The 21,939-nt window shown below is 41.6% G+C and overlaps 1 protein-coding gene across 2 annotated transcripts in view; it reads left to right on the top strand.

Moving 5' to 3' along the window:
• The first annotated feature begins 5,928 nt into the window (after positions 1 to 5,928).
• MSH2 (mutS homolog 2) overlaps positions 5,929 to 21,939 on the top strand; it is a 50,013-nt gene continuing 34,002 nt past the window's right edge. The window contains exons 1-6 of one of the 2 annotated variants that reach the window (XM_065679695.1): positions 5,929 to 6,210; positions 8,688 to 8,842; positions 9,242 to 9,520; positions 9,835 to 9,981; positions 11,019 to 11,168; positions 13,536 to 13,669. In XM_065679695.1, the coding sequence (XP_065535767.1) occupies positions 5,958 to 6,210; positions 8,688 to 8,842; positions 9,242 to 9,520; positions 9,835 to 9,981; positions 11,019 to 11,168; positions 13,536 to 13,669 (1,118 nt within the window). In that variant the 5' untranslated portion in view covers positions 5,929 to 5,957. Of the gene's footprint in view, positions 6,211 to 8,075; positions 8,146 to 8,687; positions 8,843 to 9,241; positions 9,521 to 9,834; positions 9,982 to 11,018; positions 11,169 to 13,535; positions 13,670 to 21,939 lie in introns of those variants that run through there. The other variant, XM_065679694.1, reaches the window with a different exon arrangement.

Genomic DNA, 21,939 nt, shown 5'->3' with positions numbered 1-21,939 from the left:
TTTCAGGAATGCGCAGACTGCTCTTTCAGATGGTATGTATTTATTATAAAATGAGCCTCTAATCTGGAACATCTCTGGCATAGGGTTGGGAATGGGTAGCCTATCATCTGGCAGTGGACCTGGGGAAGAGCTATTTCACCATTACCATAGTTTACGTGTAGCTACCCATTGCCTGGTTGCTAAACAGCTACAATCTGTTTCTGCTGTTGTGTGCTGTCCTGTTGGCTGTCCAAACTTACACAGGCTATTTACTTCTCGGAGCTTTGGATAAAAGTGTGTTTTGGAATCGGTAACCTGTGAGGTATATTGGCTAGCAAAGAAACAGGTATAGTCTGTCCAGCATATCTGATTTATAAAGGAAATGCTGTAACTCCTGTTGCCAAAGAAATAATGAGATACAAGATAAGGGACTGAATGACAAATGTGATTACTAATGCTGTTTGTTTTTGGCCTCCCTGCCTAGAGCAGGAAAAGTAGGGTAAAGTACTAGTAGAGAGGATGTTCTACATATTGTGTTCATAAAATTTAATGTGAAATACTCCCTATTAGCTTGTGTGTCTGCTAAATACAACAGGGAAGTTGCTGGACTCCAGTGTCACAGGTCACCATGGTATCTTCTGCCTTTGAGCAAGGCTGCAGCTGATGTGCATGTGTTGCTGTGTTGGCTGTTTAAATGTAGGCAACTGTTCCCTTGGCTCTTCTATGGTCTGGTACCTTTGTGTACTGTAGTTGGGCAGTATGCTGAGCTTTGAATTTCATACAATTCTGTAAATTGATAAATGAAGCCTAGTTTTCAGTAAGCTGGTCTTTAGCAATTGTGTGAGTTACTATCTATCTTCCCCAATTCTTCACTCTCTATATCCTATACTTCCTTAAGTGTCTACAATATGGTATCCTTGTCATTCTGCTGCTTCTCCCCAGGGTCATAACGCTATTCTTTCCTCCTCTTCCTACCCTCCCTGTTTCATACCTTATTTTTGGCTTGTGAGATGGAAAGATGTGTCCTGTGGCTGGGCGGGAGCTACACATGTGCTGACTTGACTGGCTGGTAGGTACGTGCTGTGTGGCCTGGATCTTGTCCCAGTCAGTTTGAATATCATTTTCTCCCTACTTCTTCCACAGTAGGAGAAAGCATTTAGATACTTCTCCCCCCAATTTTTTTTTTTTTTACCCAATGGGGCTTTTCACATTAGATGTAAAGCTTAGCGTTTCTAATACAGTCTTCTTCCTTGTCAAGTTTGAAATTGGCCAAAAGCTTAGAAAGCCATAAAGTTTATGGAAATTAATTAAAAACTAGAAGAAAGCTTAACTAAATCCACAACTGTGAAGGGATTGTACTATCATTATCTGTATCTAAACTGTCACTACAGTACAAACATAATGCTGCACAGATTTCAAAATGGTGGTCAGTAATACGCTTTTCCTTTTCTGAGTAGTTTCATTGATCTTTATATTGGCTTTTGTTCTGTTTACTGAACACTACAGTTGTGCAACAGTCCAGCTGCATAGAAGTGTGCATTTATAGGAAAATAGAAAGGGAAAAGGGGGAGAAGAGAAGCTTGTGTATCTGCATCCTGTAGCTTTATTATGTTAATAATATTTTATTGAGGAGCCTAATGCAAAGTAAATAATAAAAGGCCACTATCAGTATCAACTCTCCACCTATGCATGTGATGTTTCTTCTCATAGAGCAGTTTTGAACTGCTGAACAAAAATGATTGCTATTGAAATACAATATGGTATTAAATAGCAAGATACTCTTTTTTCTATTTTAATAATTTGAAAGCATTCAGCAAAGTTAAAAAGCAACTTTTCTGTAAAAGAAACAAACCCACACAACTCAAAAGAGTACTAGTCACTGCATCAGTTTTTGACAGGGTAACTACTTTGCTTCTCTTTGCCTAATTCATTAACCTCCTTTTGTAAAGGAGCATGGGTTTTAAATCTAAAATTCTACACAAAGTTATGATTCCATGTTCCTTCTCTTTTAATGTGTGTCAGTGTGATAAAGGATATGATGGGCAGACTGAAGATTTATTAAATATTTTGAGACTGAATAAATGAGAGCTTTTGTTAGAGAGGATGGGTATTTATCTTAATGCCTATGTCCAGCATGGAAAAACTGTTTGTATAGCCATGTGAAAATCTCTTATGAATTACTACACTAGCATATATATATTAGTTATTATTACCACTGATGAAAATTAAATTTTTATGCAAAGAAGATGAGACTTTTTAGAAGAGAATATGCAAATAACATATTTGAGAAAGCATGACCAATAAAGTCTATACAGCTTTCTTCCAAAGACCTAAGCAATCACTACGTATAGTTTCCACAACTACAAAACGAAAGGTCAATGTTGTGTATGTACAGTCTGTTGACAATTGCATGCTCATAACCTTCCTGCACAATCATAGTTCAGTAAGAGAAATAACCTTGTTTGTGAACCATGTTTATTTATGTCCTGACCTACTGGACTTTGATTGTTATAATATATACTGGCTTTGGATTACAGACTGCTTGACATAGCCTGAAAAATATTGTAGGAAACCAAAAATGCTAGTAGCTCTGCTGCCCCAACTTCACAACTGCTAGTACTGAGTTCTAGGAGCTTCCAAGAGAGGCTGCAGCCTGGTACTACAACAGTCTGTCGCTGGGTGTAATACAGTCAGGCAAGTTGTAGGAATGCCTAGTGTGTTGGGGATAGATCCCATCCTCACAGAGCTTTGTGGACCCATCCTTGCAGAGCTTTATGAACTTTCCTAAAATCTTTGTCTTTGTCTTAGCAGTGATATGTCTGGCAGATATATGCAAGGGACAGGGTGATAAATAAAAGGAGGTTGTGTGTCATGTTACAAGCAACACAGCCTATAAAAATGTCATACATGCAAGAAGTGGGTTTTGCTCTACTAACCTTTAAATACACCACAGAATTCTTACACATTCAGGTGCCTGCATGGCTGTGCCAAATTGGTCAGAGTGAATAAAGTGCATACCAGAAAGTTAAAAAGGTTCTTTGCGTGGCAATAGCCACATTTTCTGTTTTCAAACTTACATTAAATATTCTTATCTTGTTAATATTAAGTCTCTGCTGCACTATACGCGTGCATACACATCAATCTGCTGATATCCCCACCAACTAATGAGCATTAGAGCTACCACTGATCACATGTGTATGCTAATTAACCTTTGGTGAAAAAGGATTTCTTTCTTTTTTTTAATGTAGAGTTCTTAAAGTACAACCATTTTCCTACCTGAAAAGCCATTGCAACTTTTGTCCATATGCTAGTTATGCATAAGAAGGCAAGAAAATTGATTAAGGTCTACATTAGCATCCATTTTTCATCTGCCATGTGTCTAACAATTACAACCATCTTCGTATTCTCCTGCTCCTGGTAAACAAGGGAGAAAGCAAGAATCACTCTGCTAGCAACAGCGCAGTAAAGCAACCAAGCCTGGCGACAGGGAGATGGTCCCCATTCAGAGTTAAACCTCTGCAGGTCAGCCAGTGCACCGACCTGCCCTGGGAAAACAGATGAGGCAAAGAAAACAGCAGAAGCTCAGAGGAAATGTGATCAGTCTGTGATGTTTTGTGCAAGAGCTGTCACACCATAAACGTTTTTCAGGGTTGCCACTCTAAGAGCATTAGCAGCCAGTTTGGGTGGTGGCTTTCTGTGAATAGGAACCTGCAGCTCAGTACAGCTGCCTTGAGCTAACTGATGAACAAAGAGGTGTAACCAGCCCAGAGGAGAGAGAAGAAAGCACTGCAACATGCAGCAACTGCAGTTTAGCAGATACTATTTTATCTCATTTGAAGGTGGTAATGAGGTCTCTGGAGCCCACTTCCTCTCCAGTTCTTTTTTTCCTATCTTCTGCCTAATCTGTAGTCATCAGTATGTATATAGACAAGCACTCCCAGCTATTCACAGTGTATATTTTAGCCTGACCTGGTATTATCACCTCTTGGCAAGATTGCCTAACAGTATGAGTGCTTTGCATTTGCTAAATGACAATTATTTAGGCTGACTTTTCCTAGGTAAGTACTGCTGCAAGCAAACACTTTTGGTGGAGGGGAGGTATCAGAACAGATAGTTCAGCTACTTCTGAAAATAAGGTTAAGAAAGTACACTCACTCATACTGAAAGCAAATTCAACTGCCCTGCCAGAGGAATGTCATTTTTACAACTGTTACAGAGATAAGAGGAAGATTTTGGGCAACTACAAACCTCTCAATGTTTGTGGTAATGTTATGCTTTGCTTCTTCCTTCTCGAGCCAAATTAAGGCAGATCGGACTTTTTTTTCTCTGCCAGTGTTCCTTCATTGACTGCATTTGCAAAAGGGCTTCGAAGGCCTTTTCTGGAAAAGCTGTGTTACCTCAGGGGTACAGGACTGGGGTTTGGGTGGGGAAGGCTAACAGCAGTTAATAACATTTTCCATATGCAGCTGAGGTGTGGGTAAGCAGCCCAGGGTGACATTGGGCAGCAGCAGGGCAAAGGGACAACAAAGTGTTCCCTGCAGAGGAACTGCCAGCACATGGTAAGAGCTTCGGATGGAGGTGTCAGGGTGGCTCCAGTGCTAAAAGGACAGTGTGAAAACCTGAAGTAGTCCTTATGTGGGCCTCTGAGGGCCTTTAGGAAAGCACCCATTGACACAAGGAAATCCTAAAGATGAGCACATTGATTCACTGAGTGGAAAGAAGAGAGAAGTTAGGTGGGAAATCTAGCAAAAGAGGTCCCCAAAGTGTGCCATAGCTGGGACCAGAGGGCTGGAAGAAGTGTGGGAGATGAGGTTGGAGAAGCTCAGCTAATATAAAAAGGGGAGAGAAAGCAACGGGATGCACACAAGGGGATGTTCTGAAGCAGCAATTTACACAAACCAGAAGAAGGGATAAGCGCTTATGTAAGAAATGCTTAAGTATGTAGAATTTAAGACGAGTTTTGTCTGTAGATAATAGGGTGCAGGCAGCTGAACTGAGGTACAAGAATAATGATTTAGAGCTGACTGGAAAAAAGCAAAGCAGTGTGAGGCAAGGGACGCTTCCAAAAAGATTTGATTCCGCTGATGAAACCTGGGATTTCCCATTATTCTTAAACAGCAATCACTAAATGAAAGATTGTCAGCTGTACCATTTCTATTCTATGTTTAGCAGGAGGAAAAACAGAATTCTTGGGACAGGGGAAGGAAAAGATCATGAAATACCAAGAAAACGAAGCACTCTGGGCACAGGGACCCCGGTGTAGCCAGGGATCAGGTACCTCTGAGCACTGCAGGGCAGTCAGTGCCCTTTCTGTACCTGAGGAGGATGACCCGGTGTGTACACTAGAGCCAGATCTTGTTGATATTGGCCATTTGCCCTGTTGTGCCTTGCACTGCCTGGGAGGAGTGACCGTGAGAGTTGCTTTCTCTTTGCCCGAGGGAGAACACGGGATCCCTGGACACCATTCCCCGGGGAAGCAGAGGAGGGCCCATTACACCACAGCCTTCTGCCTCCCGGCAGCGTGAGCACAGCAACAGCCCTGCGCTCGGGCTGCGTTACAGCATTTGCCTCCTGCAGCTCCTCGACACGCTGCGCCCTGAGGGGTCCTCTTCATGGAGAAGGGAAGCGATCACCTCAGCACGGCTGCCGCGGCTGGCTCAGCTCTCTGGGGAGACCTTTGGTCACACACACAGAGCCCGCACACGCTCCCGACCCTCTCCTTCCACCGCACGGGGCCCGGCGCGACGCTAGAAGCAGCACGGGGTCCTCCCTGCCTCACGGGGGCCCGCCGGGCCTGCGGGGGGCGCCCTCGCAGCTCCGGCGTTGCCATGGCAGCGTAAGGCGCGAAGGAAGGCCCAATCCTCCGCGCTCCCGCGACGCGGGTTGCTCGGTATAGGGGCGGGGCGAGCGTGACGCACTGCGCAGGTCCACCGGCGATTGGGGGGTGCCGCCGGCGCGCGCGCGTGGCGCGGCGGGTGATGGCGGGAGGTGGCAGCATGGCGGCGGCAGCGGCAGCGGTGGAGCCGCCGCGGGACGCGGTGTGGCCGGAGGGCGCGGGCGCCGAGGCGGGCTTTGTGCGCGCCGTGCTCTCGCTGCCCGAGAAGCCCGACACCACCGTGCGCTTCTTCGAGCGCGGCGACTACTACACGGTGCACGGCGCGGACGCGCGGCTGGCCGCCCGCGAGCTCTTCCGCACCCGCGCAGTCATCCGCCAACTGGCGGGGACGTCGGGTGAGTGCGGGGGCCTGAGGGGCGGCGGGGGGCAGCAGCTTCCCCCCGCGGTCGGTGCGGCCGTGTCGGGTTCTCGAGGGCAAGGCTTGCGAGATGTCGCTCGGGAGCTGCGTGTTTTCGGCCGGGGTATTCCGTGGTTATCTCGGGCCTAACTCCTTTGCCACGTCGCTTTTCCAATGATGGGGACTTCGTCAGGGCAAGAGAGCATGAGGTGCTGCGGTTCTCTTCCCGCTCTGGGTCGCTGCGTGACTGTTGGAGCCTGCGGCACCCCGGCTACCCGCTGCTGTTGTCTGTGTTGATGCGAGTAGGAAGGGAGGTGTCAACAGGTCTCTGGATTTTAATGTCTGATTCATTTCGGCTTGGGAAGAAGCTTAGCTGAATGCAAATCTTTCTTCTTCAGCCTCCCGCGGGCTTTGAAATGATAATTAGTATCCATTCTGAGTAGGATGTGTGTGACAGATGTAGGAGTTCGGCCGTGGGAAGGTATCTACAGCACGATTCCGTGTATAGGCTTCTCGTCACGTAAGCTCCTACTACAGGACTGTCAGATGTGGATAGTCTCTTGAACACGACCTGTTGCATAGGCTAACAGCAGTTAGTAACATTTTCCAGTGCCTCCGTAGATTTCCATTTGTGAAAATGATTGCAGGGTATTTTCTGTGGTGACTGAGAACGGGGCTCATGCAGTTCTTAGTGCAGGTGGCAGGTAAACGTCATGCTTGATCAGTGATGGCCTGCAGAAGTAAATAACATTTAATTACGTGTTGCATAAGATTTTCTCTTCCTTCCACCCCCTGCTGCTCTTTATCTTCTGGTATAAGACAGTGGATCTTGCAGATGTTGAATGTAAGAGCATCAAGATTAATTATCTTGTCAGAAGAGTCAAACTTTAGTGTTATCCTACATCTCGAGGAACATAATGCTGGAAAGTTGTTGGCTCATACTTCACAAAATAAATCTGTTTGTGAATGGGGTTTTTTTGTGTGTGTGATGGCATCAAAAAGAGAATCATATTCTTGTATGCTTCTCACTTTCTATTGCAAGTGATGAGCTAATCTGTTAAAAAACAAACAAAACCCCGCCCCAAAACCTCTCAAAACCCACAAACCCCCCCCAGTTCATGGAGAAGTTTTAGAGCTTCATAGTTTCAAGTGTACGTCTTCCAGACTGGAAACACAGGCATCAGGATTGTTTTTGTCTTCCATTTAGAAGTGATCATTTCACAGATGTGAGCTTCTGATGGTCAGCTCCAGTTTTAAGACCTTTAAAACCTTACCTAGCATATCCAACTAAAAATTGGCGTAAAACTACATTTTTTACTTTCAGGATGATTTCAAAGCACACGTAAGCTACAGCTGCCCACTGCTAGTGTAGTACATAGTTTCAGCTGAGAAAAAGGGAAGTTGTGTTTTGTTGGACAGTTCTGCACTGGGAACAAGAAGCTCATTATGTGGAATTGTTTTTTTACCTGCTTTTATTTGCCTTGCTAGAGATTTGAGGAAAGAAAACAAAATTATAAAAGTTCTATTTAAAATAAGCCCCTAAGTTCTTGTGGTTGTGGAAATTCACTATTTAACATCTTTAATGTAAAGGGAGGAAGAGCCTCAAATGTGATGTAGGCCTGCTACTGAAATAGGATGTGATAATCCCTGTTGATTCCTTGTACTTGCTTTATATGTCATTGATCTCTCATGTTTCTGACACCACTCTGATACTCCACTTGCTTATCTCACAGAAAACTTAATATACGCACCTGAAACCTCAGTTTGTTTAGTAGTGGAATTATTCTGTGTGTAGGTTGCACAGAGGTGGCATGGGAGGTGGGGAGCTGGAAATGGTTCTGCTTCTCTCGGCAGGTGTATGGGATTGAATTTGTTCAACTGTATCATCTGCCTGCACCCTTAGAGGAACAGAAGCAGGAAGTTTGTCAATTAGGTACTTTCTAAGTCATTTGAATGTAAACTCTTAAGCTTTTCTGAGAATGTGTTGTTTTTGCAGTATATATTTGTGGTAAAAGTGGAATGTCTTGGCACTTGTGTCTTGTCATCTTCCGAGGGTGAAGGTCTGTTCTGTTAACAGAAGTGGATTATCCAGGAAATAAAAGATGTTATTCATAAGGAAAACTCGTAACAGGCTTCTACCACCACTCATTAGATTAAAATGTGTGAAACACTAATTAGAAAGCAAAAGTTCGGAGAGGGGAAGCTTGAGGGGAACAGATTTCTTTGTATGTGTAGGTTTAGTGAAATTTGGAAATGAACATTGTTTTTGTTTGGATATGGAGTATGCTGTCTTCATTCTTAATATTAACCCGTTGAATGTTGTGGGTGTGTTGTTTCATGGATTTTACATGTTTGTTTCTTTGATACCAGGATAGTGTCCTCCCTCAGGGCTGTTCTTGGGGGTTTCAATTATGGAAAAGAAAAACTGTATGAACAAATATAGGTTTATCATAATTTTATTTCCCTTTTTTGTAGGAACTCAGAAGCTTGAGAGTGTTGTGCTTAGTAAAATGAACTTTGAATCTTTTGTGAGAGATCTGCTTCTGGTTCGTCATTACAGAGTTGAAGTTTACAAAAACAAAGCAGGGAGTAAATCTGTCAAAGAAAATGACTGGTATTTAGCATACAAGGTACGTTTTTCAACCTTTCCTTATGATAGTGAGATTAAAAAAAAATCATGATTCTTTTGTGAGCCCCTGAGCTTGGAGTTTGGGGATTTTCAAGGGCTGATGGTGGTATGATGGTAAATGGTGCTTTCTGTTAAATGTATCTGTATCTTCCGCTGCTCTAAGGCTGGAAAAGCTTGTTCTGTATCTTTGCCATAGGCTCAGAAATAAAGAAAACCTGAAGTAGTTCACTTTGTGTAGATGATACGTGAAATTTTAACGGCTAAAAAAACGGAACACCTGTATATTTTATATTAACGGACTGTTCAGTCTTCTATCAGTTGTCCTTTTCAAAGGGGTGGTGGTGGGGGAAGTATATGTGTGTATATGCAGTCTTTAAAAGTATATTTCATTTCCAATTAGGGTTCTCCAGGAAATCTTGCCCAGTTTGAAGAAGTTCTCTTTGCCAACAATGATATGTCAATGGCCATCGGGGTTGTGGGGGTCAAACTGTCTACTGCTGATGGACAAAGAATAGTAGGAGTGGGCTATGTCGACACTACTCTGAGGAAACTGAGTGTCTGTGAGTTTCCAGATAATGATCAGTTCTCAAACCTTGAAGCTTTACTGGTTCAACTAGGACCGAAGGAGTGTGTGCTACCAGGAGGAGAGATTGCAGGAGAGATGGGAAAACTACGACAAGTAAGGGAACCACTGTGGCTTAGACAAAGCTTTATCTAAAAAGCTCTATTCTAGCTTATTAGCTAGGCTCCATGATTTCTGGAAAAATGAGGAGCAATAGTTTAACTCCAAGTTTTTGACTTATGCATCCAAAATGTTTTGTCTCCTGACTCATTTGCGTTTTAATCAGCACAAGTTATTCTAAGGCTGAATCTTTCTTGACATTCTCTGCAACCTAGCAGTAAATAAATACTTCTGGGTTTGCTTCTATGTGATGAACATCTGTCCCTGAATACTGAAAGTAATTGGTAACTGTGTGTGTTTATGGATAACAGGTCATTCAAAGGGGAGGAATCCTGATCACAGACAGGAAGAAGGCTGATTTCACAACAAAAGATATTGTTCAGGATCTCAATCGCTTGTTAAAATCAAAGAAACAAGAACAAATGAATAGCGCAGCCTTGCCAGAGATGGAGAAGCAGGTGAGCAGTGTTTAGTGTGTTCTTGTTTTTTTAGAAGCAGGGTGGTTTGTGTACCTGTTGTGAGCTGATCTCTATATTCTTGATGAAGTGTTCTGCAGTTCTGCTCAGCTTGAGTCTGTGTCAAAGCTGGATTCCAGGGGTCCTGGAAAAAAATGAGTAAACCCTTCATTTACCTCTTTAGAGTACTAGACCCTGGTGAGCGGATAAATCGTGCACAAGGGATGGTTCCTATTCATAATCAACCTAACCTAAGGACTGAAATGCAATACTTTAATTATTTTGCATGACAGGAAAATAGGTACTTGAAAACAATGTTTATGGTAATATTTTTATGTTTGATATCATCTTACCGCTCAAGCATACAATTTAGTGCCTGCATGTGAACCGAACGTGTTTGTTCTTAGCTGCCAGCAAGAGGTAATTTGCTTGAGATAAATATGTTGTAAAATGTTCTTCACTGCTGATGCTTGCTGCAGGTGTAAGGTACAGAATTATTCTCTCAATGTGTGATTTCATAACAGGTTAAAATTGTTTGAAGTGTGTTGCAGCTGAACAAGTCGCTCATGCTGCTGCCTCTTTTGAGCTGGCACTAGCATGTATAATGCCATGCAGTGAGTCAAGCAGATACTTGTTCTGGCTGAAAACTAAGCCTGAAACCATGTTCAGAGATGATCCATGGTATCTCATTTATCTGCAGTAAGTTCTTTGTATTTCTGAGCCAGAAACATCCTGATAAAGAGGCTTTGAAAGCTGGCAAAGTATACGTCACATTTTGTTTATCAGCTTATGCAAATACCTAGTCCATGTTTCTTGCACCTACCTAGAATGACACTGGGGTGCCACAGAACATCCCGATGAAGATGAAGTCTGGTCAAACACGATGAGTCTCTCATAGCCCTGGTGGAATCAACATGGCTCAAAGTCTTCCCAGTGGTGTTTTTTGTTGTTTTTTTTCAGAGGCATTTATCAAATACTGTCAGATTCAGGAGTGTTTCTAACTAGAATGTGGTGTGTTTTGTTTGTTTCTTAAACTTCAGGTTGCTGTTTCGTCTTTGTCAGCCATTATCAAGTTTTTAGAGTTGCTGGCAGATGAGTCTAATTTTGGACAATTTGAACTGACTGCTTTTGATCTTAGTCAATATATGGTTTTAGATAATGCAGCTGTTCAAGCCCTCAACCTTTTTCAGGTAAGAAGTGCACATTTGAGTTGGTCTTTTGCAATACACTTGTTTAGCTGCTTGATAAGTAGCCTGATTGCCCTGTTACAACTTCCCAGGTCCCTATTATTAGTACTTTAACATTTTAGCTTGTTTTGCAGCTACTCCTGTACAGCGGATGTTACGAGCCACTGTTTCCACCATATTTTGGTTTTGTTTTGTTATCTTTTAATGTATAAGAGTTGATCATCAGGGAGGTAGGAAGTGGCCACAAACAAGTGTCCATGTGAAATGCAGATATGGGAAGGTTTGTAAAAGTACCTCATAGTTGTAGCTGCTGAGGAGTCTGGCTAAGCAGTGGGGAGAATGCTTTCTTTCCTTGGTTTTTATTAGAGAAGTTCACATTCCCAGTGGCAGGAGCAGACCTGGAGTGCAGGAGGGGAGCAGAGTTCTGTAGTTTTGCGGTATGATAGGGGCCTCCAAGACACAGTTGCTTAATACTGTAGTACTGGTTTTGGGAATGAGGATAGAAGCCTGAGTTAGTATTAGGTGAACAGGAAACATAGCAGGAGCACTGCTGTTGATGACTGAAAGGGAGGGCTGGCTACAGCAGGCAGGGCAATGAACAGGGAAGTGCTTAAGAACATTCTGAAAGCACTGTGGCATGCTAACTGGCCAGTGTCAATTTTGCTTTTTACACAAGTTTTCTACAAATCCAAGCAGGTTGCCAGTGTCCTCCATACCTCTCACTCCTACCACATCTCTTTTTCTGCTTTGCCCCTTTTTATAGTTTTAGGAAAACGTGGACTCGAAGTGGTGTGTATCAGCTCTTCTCTTTGTTTTCATGTTAGTAAATCCTGCTTAGTGATCCTTGCTTGAAGCTAATTTACTTGAGTTTCAGATTTATAGGAAGAAATGACAAATATGGTCCCCTGTTTACCTTAGAGGGATTTCTGGAGGATAAAAGAGCACATATTCAGTACCTGAGCTGGTTAACCCTGGAGAGAGCTCTTCTGATTTGTTTTTTCTTTATTTCCTGATTCTCTGTCACTGTCTAGGGAATTAAGCAAATATTGCATCTCTTAAGCTTTTTTGAGGTGTTCTAGGAAGTTCAACACCATCTTAGCTTCATCCCTTTACAAGTCCTTGCATATATTACATGCTTTTTAGTAGAAAATACACTGCCATTCTCATTAGGGGCTGTGAGCTTTGGACTAAGGGGTTTGCCATGTAGCAGGAAGCTGAGTTGTAGCCTGTGTGGCAGGCTGTTTGTGAGGAGTTTTTTAGGCAGACACTAAAGGAAAGGCAAAATAATCTGTAATTTGAGTTGCTCTGTGAGGTATGTAGGTAAAGTTCTTATGGTGCAGCAGATGCAGTTGATTATATGAAACAGTGTTCTTCCAACTAGGTTATTTGTGAATAATACATACTCTGTGACGCTTTCTTGGATTCAGAAGGCTTTCAAATGTAATACTGCTCAGAACACTGAAAACAGGCACATCCACTTTAGATGTTAGATTTTCCAGGGATTAAATGTGTCAGTACATCTCACTGCATTCATTTCCTGTCGTGGTGATGCTAGTTCAACATGCCAGTTGTCTGCAGGCATCCAGGCTTGATCCTGGTTGAATGCTTGCCTGCTGTTTTATTTGCAGGTGTTCGTGGGTAGAGAGGGTTGAGATTTTTATTTCGAATTGAGTTGACACAAGCTTGTTTGCTGTTTTTCAGTGTTAAAGTTTTTGCTTTCTAGCTATTTGTGCAAAACCCAAACAAAACCCCAAGCAAAATGCTCCAAAGTCTTGTCTTGAATCCAGTTAGTATTAAACCTAGATTACTGATAGTAAACCATAAACTGAATGGAGTAAGTTTAGAGATGTTTATAGTACTCCAAAAGTGATCAGGGGAAGCTTGAGAGAAGTTGGGCAAGTGTGCTGTTTTCCTTTGCTTCATTCTGTTGTGTCCCTGCCCCTGGCATCCCCAAACATCTCCAACCAAACCCCTTCAACCCAGGCCCTGTTTCTTGATGCTTTTTATTTTTTTGATGGATAAGACCCCTATATTTTGACCTTACAAAGGGAAGCTAGCAAATACCTAGGTATATTTCCACTTTTCCTGTTCAAAGGGCAAACCGCCCAGTGACCAGATATGTTTCTAACTTTCCTGTTCAGTCAGGATTATTTTCAGAATAGGTAAAGCTCTTCCTTGCTTGCCATGTTCTACAGACCAGAGTGTAAATGCTTCAATGCTTCAAATGCTTTGATGCTGTGTTATTTCATTTGCCTTTTTTTGTGCTGAGCAGAGTATAGAAAAAAACACTAATCTGTTCCTAGGTATCAAAGTACCATCCATTAGGTGTTAATAAGCTTCACTAACTCTTTCTTTTCTTTCCCTTTCCAGAGTTCTGTGGAAAATGCTAACACTGCGCAGTCTCTAGCAGGTTTATTAAACAAATGCAGAACCCCTCAAGGACAAAGATTAGTTAATCAGTGGATCAAGCAACCACTTATGGACAAGAATAGAATTGAAGAAAGGTAAGAGTATTACGTTTGATAGAGTTACACAAGTTTGTAACTTTTTACAGGAGGCTCTTTCCTTTTAAGCTCAAAATCCTACAGCCAAGAATAAGGGTGGTTATAGGTTTTTGTGTGTTGTCTTGTAAGGCACTGTAGTTAAACAGAGCAGAAAACATTCTTCCCTGAGATGCAAATGGACAGCTTACTGCTAGATAAAATGCTTTTTAAAATTATGACTTTTAAAGAGGAGGGTAGGATAAGTTTAGATGGTTAAATGATTCATGTTATAGAATAAGGTAGTGTAGCAGCCGCTTCCTAAACTACTTTTTATACTGCAGATGCTCAGTCTATGTACTGATACTTTGTCACTTCTAGTTTACCAATAAAAAAAAGATAAATCAACACAACACCCAAACAACTAAGGAGTAGTGACCTCTTCCTGTTCCTAGAAAAAAGCCCCTTTGGTTGCAGTAAATCAGACTTACCATATCTTGCCAAGAAATTGGTCTTTTTCTTTCTTGCTCTTTTATACTGCTGCCTGTCACCACATGTCCTTGTAAGACGTCTCTCTTCAGCTTCCTCTAAGTCCCCTTTAGGTATTGGAAGCTGCTATAAGATGCTGTAAGGAGCATCTTAACAGTCTTCTTGTATACTTTGAAAAGCATTCTTTTCTTAATCCAAAGGAACAAGTATAATAAAAGAAGCTGTTGGTGGGACTCATGAGATGTATTCACAGATTCAAATATATTTGAAAGTTACTGGGTCTCCCAAGTTGTTTTCTCTATACTTTACAATATATTGTGGCTGTTTTAAGAATTACAGACTATAATTTAGAACATATTTAGAACATTTGAGAAGGGAATATCTGGGCTGCTGTTCCTTTTACATTTCTTTTGTTGTCAAGGGGAGTTACTGATTATTTCTTAGCTTGAAGTGTGCCATGTTACAGGACCCCATTTAACACAAACCAGTGCAAAAAGCTTATCAAACTAGGCTGAACTACCCAAATTGGACTGATGCTAGGTGACAGTTTTGAAGTAAGCCTATTTTGCTTATACAGGAGGTATTTTGACTTAATGTTCATTCCGGTAATATAGAAATGGATGTCTGAAAGTTTATTTAAAAAGTTTCTCTTGTAAGCCTCTGCTAAGACCTGTAGGTGGTGCAAGTCATCTTTTGGAGTTAAATGGATCAGCCTCTTCTCTGTAGTTTGTAACCTGCAATATGTTAAATTTATGGATAAATAGAACACAAGTGTTACATCACTAGTACGTATTAACCATCAATGGTAACAACACAAATTAATGTACATAGTGCACATCGGGTAAAATAATGTTTATCTACTGCAGCAGAACTAAGAAAACAGGGGTTCCCGATACTTGCCTGTCTTGAAAGACTGGGGGTTTTGCCCATGTCTGATTGATTTTTCCATGATTAAGAAGACATAATTATAAGTCATAGGATATAAGATTCAGCCCTGCTTTCTCCCATGTGGTATGTTCAGAAGGCAGGTACATGAAGCTGTTTTTCCTTGCTTTTATAGTCAGCATATTTCCGAAATTAAAATGCAGTTGCTGAGATCTCAGGGCTTAAAGCCTGTACTTGAACATTACTTGTCCTGATTCAAGCCTGTTTTGATCTTTTCTCCTGCGTTCCTAAATATGCTGCATGGGGGACACACCGTAGAAAAGTGTTCCATCTCTGTCAGAGTCAGAAAGTAATAGATTTGGGAAGCTTGAGGTGAATAAATGGCTAGGAGGGTAAAACTTCCAACTTCGTAGAACATTTTCATGAATAGGTCTTGAATGACAATTGAAGTAGCAGCTTGTTTAAAAATGAAAAAAGCCTAACTTGTTCCTAGCTTGTGTAGGCAGGCTTGAATGCTTTTACAGTGCTTTATTTAGCAGTAAGTTAACTAACATATTTCTCAAGCAGATAAGTGGGGGGACAGAGTGGGGTAATGCATATGGGGTAGCTTGGAAAACTGGAAGAGCATCTCAGGTGCATGCAAATGCACCTCGTGGATGAGAATGGTCAGGTGAAATGAGATTTCTGTGCATTGCAGGCCTGTGAGCTCCCTTGAAATGCCGTCATGCAACTGGCATGCTGTAGTGCCTGCTCTTGATGAAGGCTGAGTAGGGAAGGTATAGTGGGTGTGTTTCTGCGAAGGTATGGCTTAAATGTGCAGACAGGGCATCAGGCCTATCTTGAGCTTATGGGTCAGGATTAGAGAAGGGACAGCAAGGTGAGGGGGGTTATGGTGAACATCTGCATTTCCCCGTCAGGGTGGGGAGACTGTCCAGCAGAAGGCCACTGACCAGGATCATGGGCTGCAGCACATGGTGTGTGAGCAGAGTCTGAGGGATTTGGATGTGTAGCCTGGAGAAGACTAAGGGGCAGACCTGACTGCTGGTTTCAGCTGCCTAGTGGGTGGGAATCAGAGGGTGAAGTCATGTGCTTCTTGCAAGTTCACAGCAAAAGCATGAGACAGACAGCAACTTCACCAAAGGTTGTTGGTCTTTATATCCATCTGGATATAAAGAAAAGAAACAAACTTTGCCACGAGGATGGTGAGTCTGGGATGTGTGCTCAGAGAGATGGATCTCCGTTCTTGTTAAGTGTTCAACTGAAATTAGCCTTGTTTTGAGCAATTGCTGGAACTGGAGGCCTTGAGTTCCCTTCCAATGTAAATTGTTCTGCATTAGGTTTACATCACTCTTTTGTGTTCTTTCTTAACCTGCAGCAGTCCCTGCAAATAGGCTTTGTTGCTTCTGTCATTGTGGTTAGTGTCTCTGGAAAGACTTTCTGTGCTTTTCTGAGTACAGGTCAGTACTTCTCCACAGCAAGTCTGATTTCAGGCACTTAAATTAGTAGGTGGTGGCCTATGTCCTCAGTAAAGGAGGGGAGAACATGACCAGTTTGGAGGTTTGTCTAAATTGCTTAATTGAAGAGCAGTTTAAAGTTCTGGGAGTGCCCTTAATGCCCATGAAGAAGCTTCTGAAATACAGGTTGAATCTGAACTGGCTGGAAGACAGAAATGTGATTTGTTATTGTCATGGAGATCATGATGCAGTATGTATTTTGCATGAAAGAAGTTGTCATCCCAGTGACATGAAATGGTGTTGGCTTCCCAGGTGAGCTTCTAGAAATGTTAGAAAAAGTCATCTTTGTCATTCTGAAAGTTGTCATCAGTGAGTCCCCTAGAAAAATGTTTGGAGTTTGAAGGTCTCAATGCTGCTTCTTTAACCCTCTTCCCTCCCTTCACCTATGGTTACTATTTTCAAAACTAGCAGATTAGCTGTGTTTTCATTTGGGTTTGCTTCTAAAACCGAGGTTCAGAGTGAGTGCTGTCTAGAAACATTAAACAAAACCTCTACTAGTCAAGTAAATGTCAGGCCACATCACTAGGAAACAAACTCCATCAAAATCCTAGGCGTTTGAAACCTATTAAAAAGCTTAGATTCTTGTGTTGCAAGAGACTCGCTTTTAGTTTTCTTGGTTGAGGAGGGAACAGGGTTGTAAATAAGAGCTGAGGGAAAAACTCCTTTCATCACACCTTCAGGAGTGGGAAAGACAATGTTGCTGTTTGAGCTAGAGAACTACCTAAAAGCTGTTTGTGTTTTGAATGATTATCAAAATAATTTGTCTTCTAGGTCAAGGATCAGCAACCAACACTTCAAATCGGTAAATTATAGGTGACATTCAGTGCTGCAGCACTGGAGGAGGTAGTCCTAGGTGATACTTCCAGCTTGCCCACTTCAGCCCTTCTCTATGAGGGTAATGAGGCACTGGCACAGGGTGCCCAAAAAAGCTGTGGCTGCCCCATCCTTGGGCAGTGTTCAAGACCAGGTTGGATGGGGCTTGGAGCAGCCTGGTCTAGTGAAAGGTGTCCCTGCCCGTGGTAGGAGCTTGGAACTGGGTGAGCTTTAAGGTTGCTTCCGACCCAAACCAGTCTGTGATCCTGACAAGTCCTTACTTTATGCAAAATAAGCAGAAGTATTAGGCTTTTAGTCAGTGTTTTGCATCTGAATTTTGAGGCTCAAGGGAAATGAGGATTTGGTTCAAATGTCAAATTGGTTGTCAGTTTTTTAAGAAATTACAAAATTGCTCTTTATTTAGGGAAATGCGAATCTGTAGTTGCCATACTGTTCTTTTGCTCTCAGCCTGCTAAAAGGAGGTGGATGGGAATTGCTGCAGTTGTTATATTTTACTTAGAATCTGTGTTTAATTATTCAGGATTTTTTTCTTTTTTAACTGCAGCTCTAAGTTCATGAAGTTTCCAGTTAGAGTGTGACTATATGAAAACATTTGTGCTCTTGGTGGTCACTATTTTGAACATTGTATACAGGTATGCGGTAGGTATATTCTCCATGAAAGAGCAGTGAACATACTAGTGTTTCTGCTTTGTTTAATTTATATCCACAAACATTAGAATGGTGGTGGCATGTTAGGGAGCTGCAGTGGAAGTTGTTGGCAAGATAATTTTGTCTCGACTTGTAATTTCATTTCATTGATCATGTGTAAGGGTTGTAAAGTCTTTGATGTTTTGTTTACATACAATTTTGAGGTGTTTTTTTTTAGGGCAAAGAAACAGAACTTGTTCAGTATGCTCTTAGTCTGCAGAAGTTTAAGGAAACACAGGTTAGCAATTTAAAAGATCATTAGTGTTTATGAGCTCATGTAATAAACTCTTAATTTTAATAATGTGTGGAAACTTGTAAGGAATAAAACACAAAAATAATAATGGAAAACTCGACTGTCTCTCGTCTTTGAAGACCATGCAGTAATACTGTTGTATCGCTGGATTCCCAAATGCCATATTTAATTGAAAAGGAGGACTGGCACCACACCTCTCCGGTGCACAGCATTAGGCAGAGAAGCAACATTAGTTGCTTTCCATCCTGGGTTTTTCTGGAAGATTTTGGGTGGAGCAGTTTCACTGTATGGAGTTTACAGATTTGTCCATGGCTGGGTAGTACTTGATGAGTTTTTGCTCTGTTGTCTTCACTGTTTTTCATTATCATATAAGAAATGAAGGTTTGTCAGTAACTTTAAAGGTGGGCATTTGTTTTCCCGAAACCTAAATACTAAGTTGATGGAATGGCAATGTTCACAGAAAGTATTGTGGAACTGGTTGTTCTTGTCTTCATTCAAATAAGGGTATTTTTCCCTTCGTGTCCCTGACACTTGCTTGCACTTGGTGTTCTGTGTGTAGGATTTCTTTGTCTTCAAGTGGTCAGAATTGTGTGAAGGTCTTTCATTTAGTTTTGACTCTTATGGATCATGCAGCAGCCTGTGGTCGTGAGTTGCTTCATACTTTGCTGACAGTCTCTGTAACCACTTTAAATCAAAAGGGGTAGTAGTCATGCTTCCCTGACCATGTATTGTTACCAGTTCCCTTGTTATTGGCGCTGACGCTAGTGTTCATGTAGCTGCTTGGTTCATCTCTAGATCGGGAATTTACCATGCTGAAATAATCATCTAATTATTTATATATAGCATCTAATCCAGTAAAAGTAGGCAGTGGTCAAAAGGGGCAATTCCAGTTCCCCTTTCTGGCCTTCAGCTCCTTCTGCTCCTTTTTTTTTGTCTCATAGCTACAGAATAATTTGGTTTGGCTTCTTCACCTCATGAAAGCTAGTACATGAAGTGATGAAAGTTGTCATCTAAAATGAATCCTTTTGCACCTCTGCAGTGGTCCATGACCTGCTATCATCATAAACATGAGAAGATGAACATCATCCTAAATGCAGATCAGGCAATATTAAAAGCCTGTTTTTCAGATTTAATAATCTGACTTGTCAGTGTTTGCTTTCTCTTGGTATTTTGACTCTTTTAGAGTTCACACTAATTAATTTATGTTGTAAGTTGGATTATCTTCCTGTAACAAGTTTGGTAAATTGGATATGTGCCTAGCCTCAAGTTGGAAAAGTGTCTGAATCTGTGAAATGGAGCTCTTCACTACCAATAAAGCTGCTGCTTTCCTGGCAAATTCACTATGAAGATGCTGCTTGAATTATTTTCAGCTCCTAGAGAAGACAGTAGAAATGTTATGAAAAATAATGTATGCATGGAAATTAATAAATGAATTCTTTGTAACATTGGGAAGCCAGAAAACATTTATCTGACAAAGCAGGAGATACTTAGAGAATCTTGTTTTATGGAATACCCTCTTACCACTTTCGTCTGTACAGTTCTTTCAGGGCAAGAGGCTCTTTAGTCCAGCAAGATTTTGCTGGGTTTTTGAGATGGGAAAGGATTTGCTGTGTAAAACATCTTATGTTCAAAATTCAGCTTGGGTGATGGATCTGCAGTGTGGGTTTTTTTTTTTCCTTCTATAAACATACACAATGAAAGGTTGGGAACAGTGTTTATCATTCTGTGAAGCAGCACGTTGCTGTAAGCTGGAAATTTTCCCTTTTTATCCCAGCTCTTCTTCTGTGGAGCTCTTTAATTTCTTTAGGATGATAATTCTGTTATTTCTTAACTGAGATTGAGGAGGAGTGGTGAATCGAATCTAAATAGTGCTGTTACATAAAGTTCTAGTCTGAATGGCAGTTCTCAGTAACAATTAAAAAATAAACTTTACTCTTATTTGGGAAACATAATCTGTGAGAAGCATAAATGAAAGTTTATTTTACTTCTCTATTACTTGGATACCTGACTGGTATTGTAAGTAATAGATCCAGGCTGTGGAAAGGTATATTGATTTTGGTTTGACCTGTGACTGGAGTGATCATGTAGCTGTAGGTGGGATGCACAGGTGTACAGAAATTCCCTTAGAATATAGACAGGAATAGTGGTTTTTGTTTTAAAATGTGTTAATGTTTTCAGGACACAAGCCTTGTACAGCAGAGCTGGTCTGCCATGGGAGCATGCAGTAGTCCCAGCTGCAAAGCGAGCCGTCAGCGGGAGATGGTGAAAGGCAGATGGTCGCAGTTGTATCAGGGATGCTGCCAGCCTTGCCTTGCAAATGAAGAATAATGTTTCCTTTCTGCTTCTCTTACTTTTCATTGTAGAGAATTTGTGTGCATACCTTGGAGCCCTGCAGTTCTTTGCTTTGACACGCTTTCTGGCTAGAGGAGGCAAAGCAGAGCTCTGCTTGTGTGCGGCTGCTGTATTTGCTTATGCTTCCGAATAATGCCAAGCACTCCCTTCCTTCAAGGTCTAAAAATATTGCTGTTGCAGCAGTGTGCTTCAGGAGTGAGATCTTAATTGCATCAAGTAGTACCTTACTGGCAAGGATAAGACCCAAGATCTTATTTTACTGCTGAAGGATTGTTTTCTTCACTTTGCCTAATCAGCTGGGTTGGAAAACATTTAAACACTTGTGCAAAAACAGTGAACTATTGGTGACCTATTTCAGAATGCATAAGACTGCATTTAAGTATCTCTGGGGGAGGGAGGGAGGGAACCCCATTATGTTGGAGTTAATGATACTTTTTCCAATAGTTCTGTTCTGGCTTTTTATTCTGAGCTCATTAGCTTGCAGCCTCACAGTCAATACGTAGAGCTTCCAAAGCTTTGCTTGGTTGTTACAGTACCCCTTCTAGCCCTTATCTTGGGGCTTTAATTTACTGTCTTTAGGTTTTAACATAATACTCAAATGAAACCTGAAGGAATGCATGTAGGGTGGGAAAGAGTCGATTGCTTCCCTGATACCTATTAATTTTATGTTTTATATATATATGCAACTGATGTGGAGGAGCAAACTCTGATTATTTGGAAGAATGCATTTATTTAATTCGAAAATTTATCTGTAAGTGGACCATTCTGAGGTTACAAATAGAATGGTTTGGAGTCTAATTAGGAAAATCAGAAAAGGCAGGGGACTGATGCTGGGATGTGGCTTTCTCTTATGTTGCTTAATCTTTCAGGTTAAACAGCAGGAAGCCTAATGTGAAGAACTTCTGTGCAGCTGCTTAGTAGCACACTTTGTGTACCTAATGCTCTGGGAGTGTGTGCTTTCTGTGGCTCTCCCAGGCCCTAAAGCTGTGTTTCAAACCTTGGACTCTGTATTATATGGGACTGCTTCAACAGAGCTGCAGAAAAAATAGTCAGCATGTTTATGGTTGCTTAAAGTTATGCATTTGAGATTAAAAAGCAATAGTAGCAAATTAAATCCAAAGACCTGCCCTGTAATAGTGGAATGAAGGCCAATTTCTAGTACTAAATACATCCTCAGGGCATTAGATGCTTGCCTGGAGATCCCTTGATTTTTGGTTCACTTCTGACTTGACTGTTGAAGTACGATGATTCCTGTAATCTTACTGGGATGACAGCATTGT

The sequence above is a fragment of the Lathamus discolor genome, chromosome 5 (assembly GCF_037157495.1).
Source record: "Lathamus discolor isolate bLatDis1 chromosome 5, bLatDis1.hap1, whole genome shotgun sequence".
Lineage (NCBI taxonomy): Eukaryota > Metazoa > Chordata > Aves > Psittaciformes > Psittacidae > Lathamus > Lathamus discolor.
Note: the sequence above shows the minus strand (reverse complement) of the source record. Positions and strands in the feature narration are given on the sequence as shown.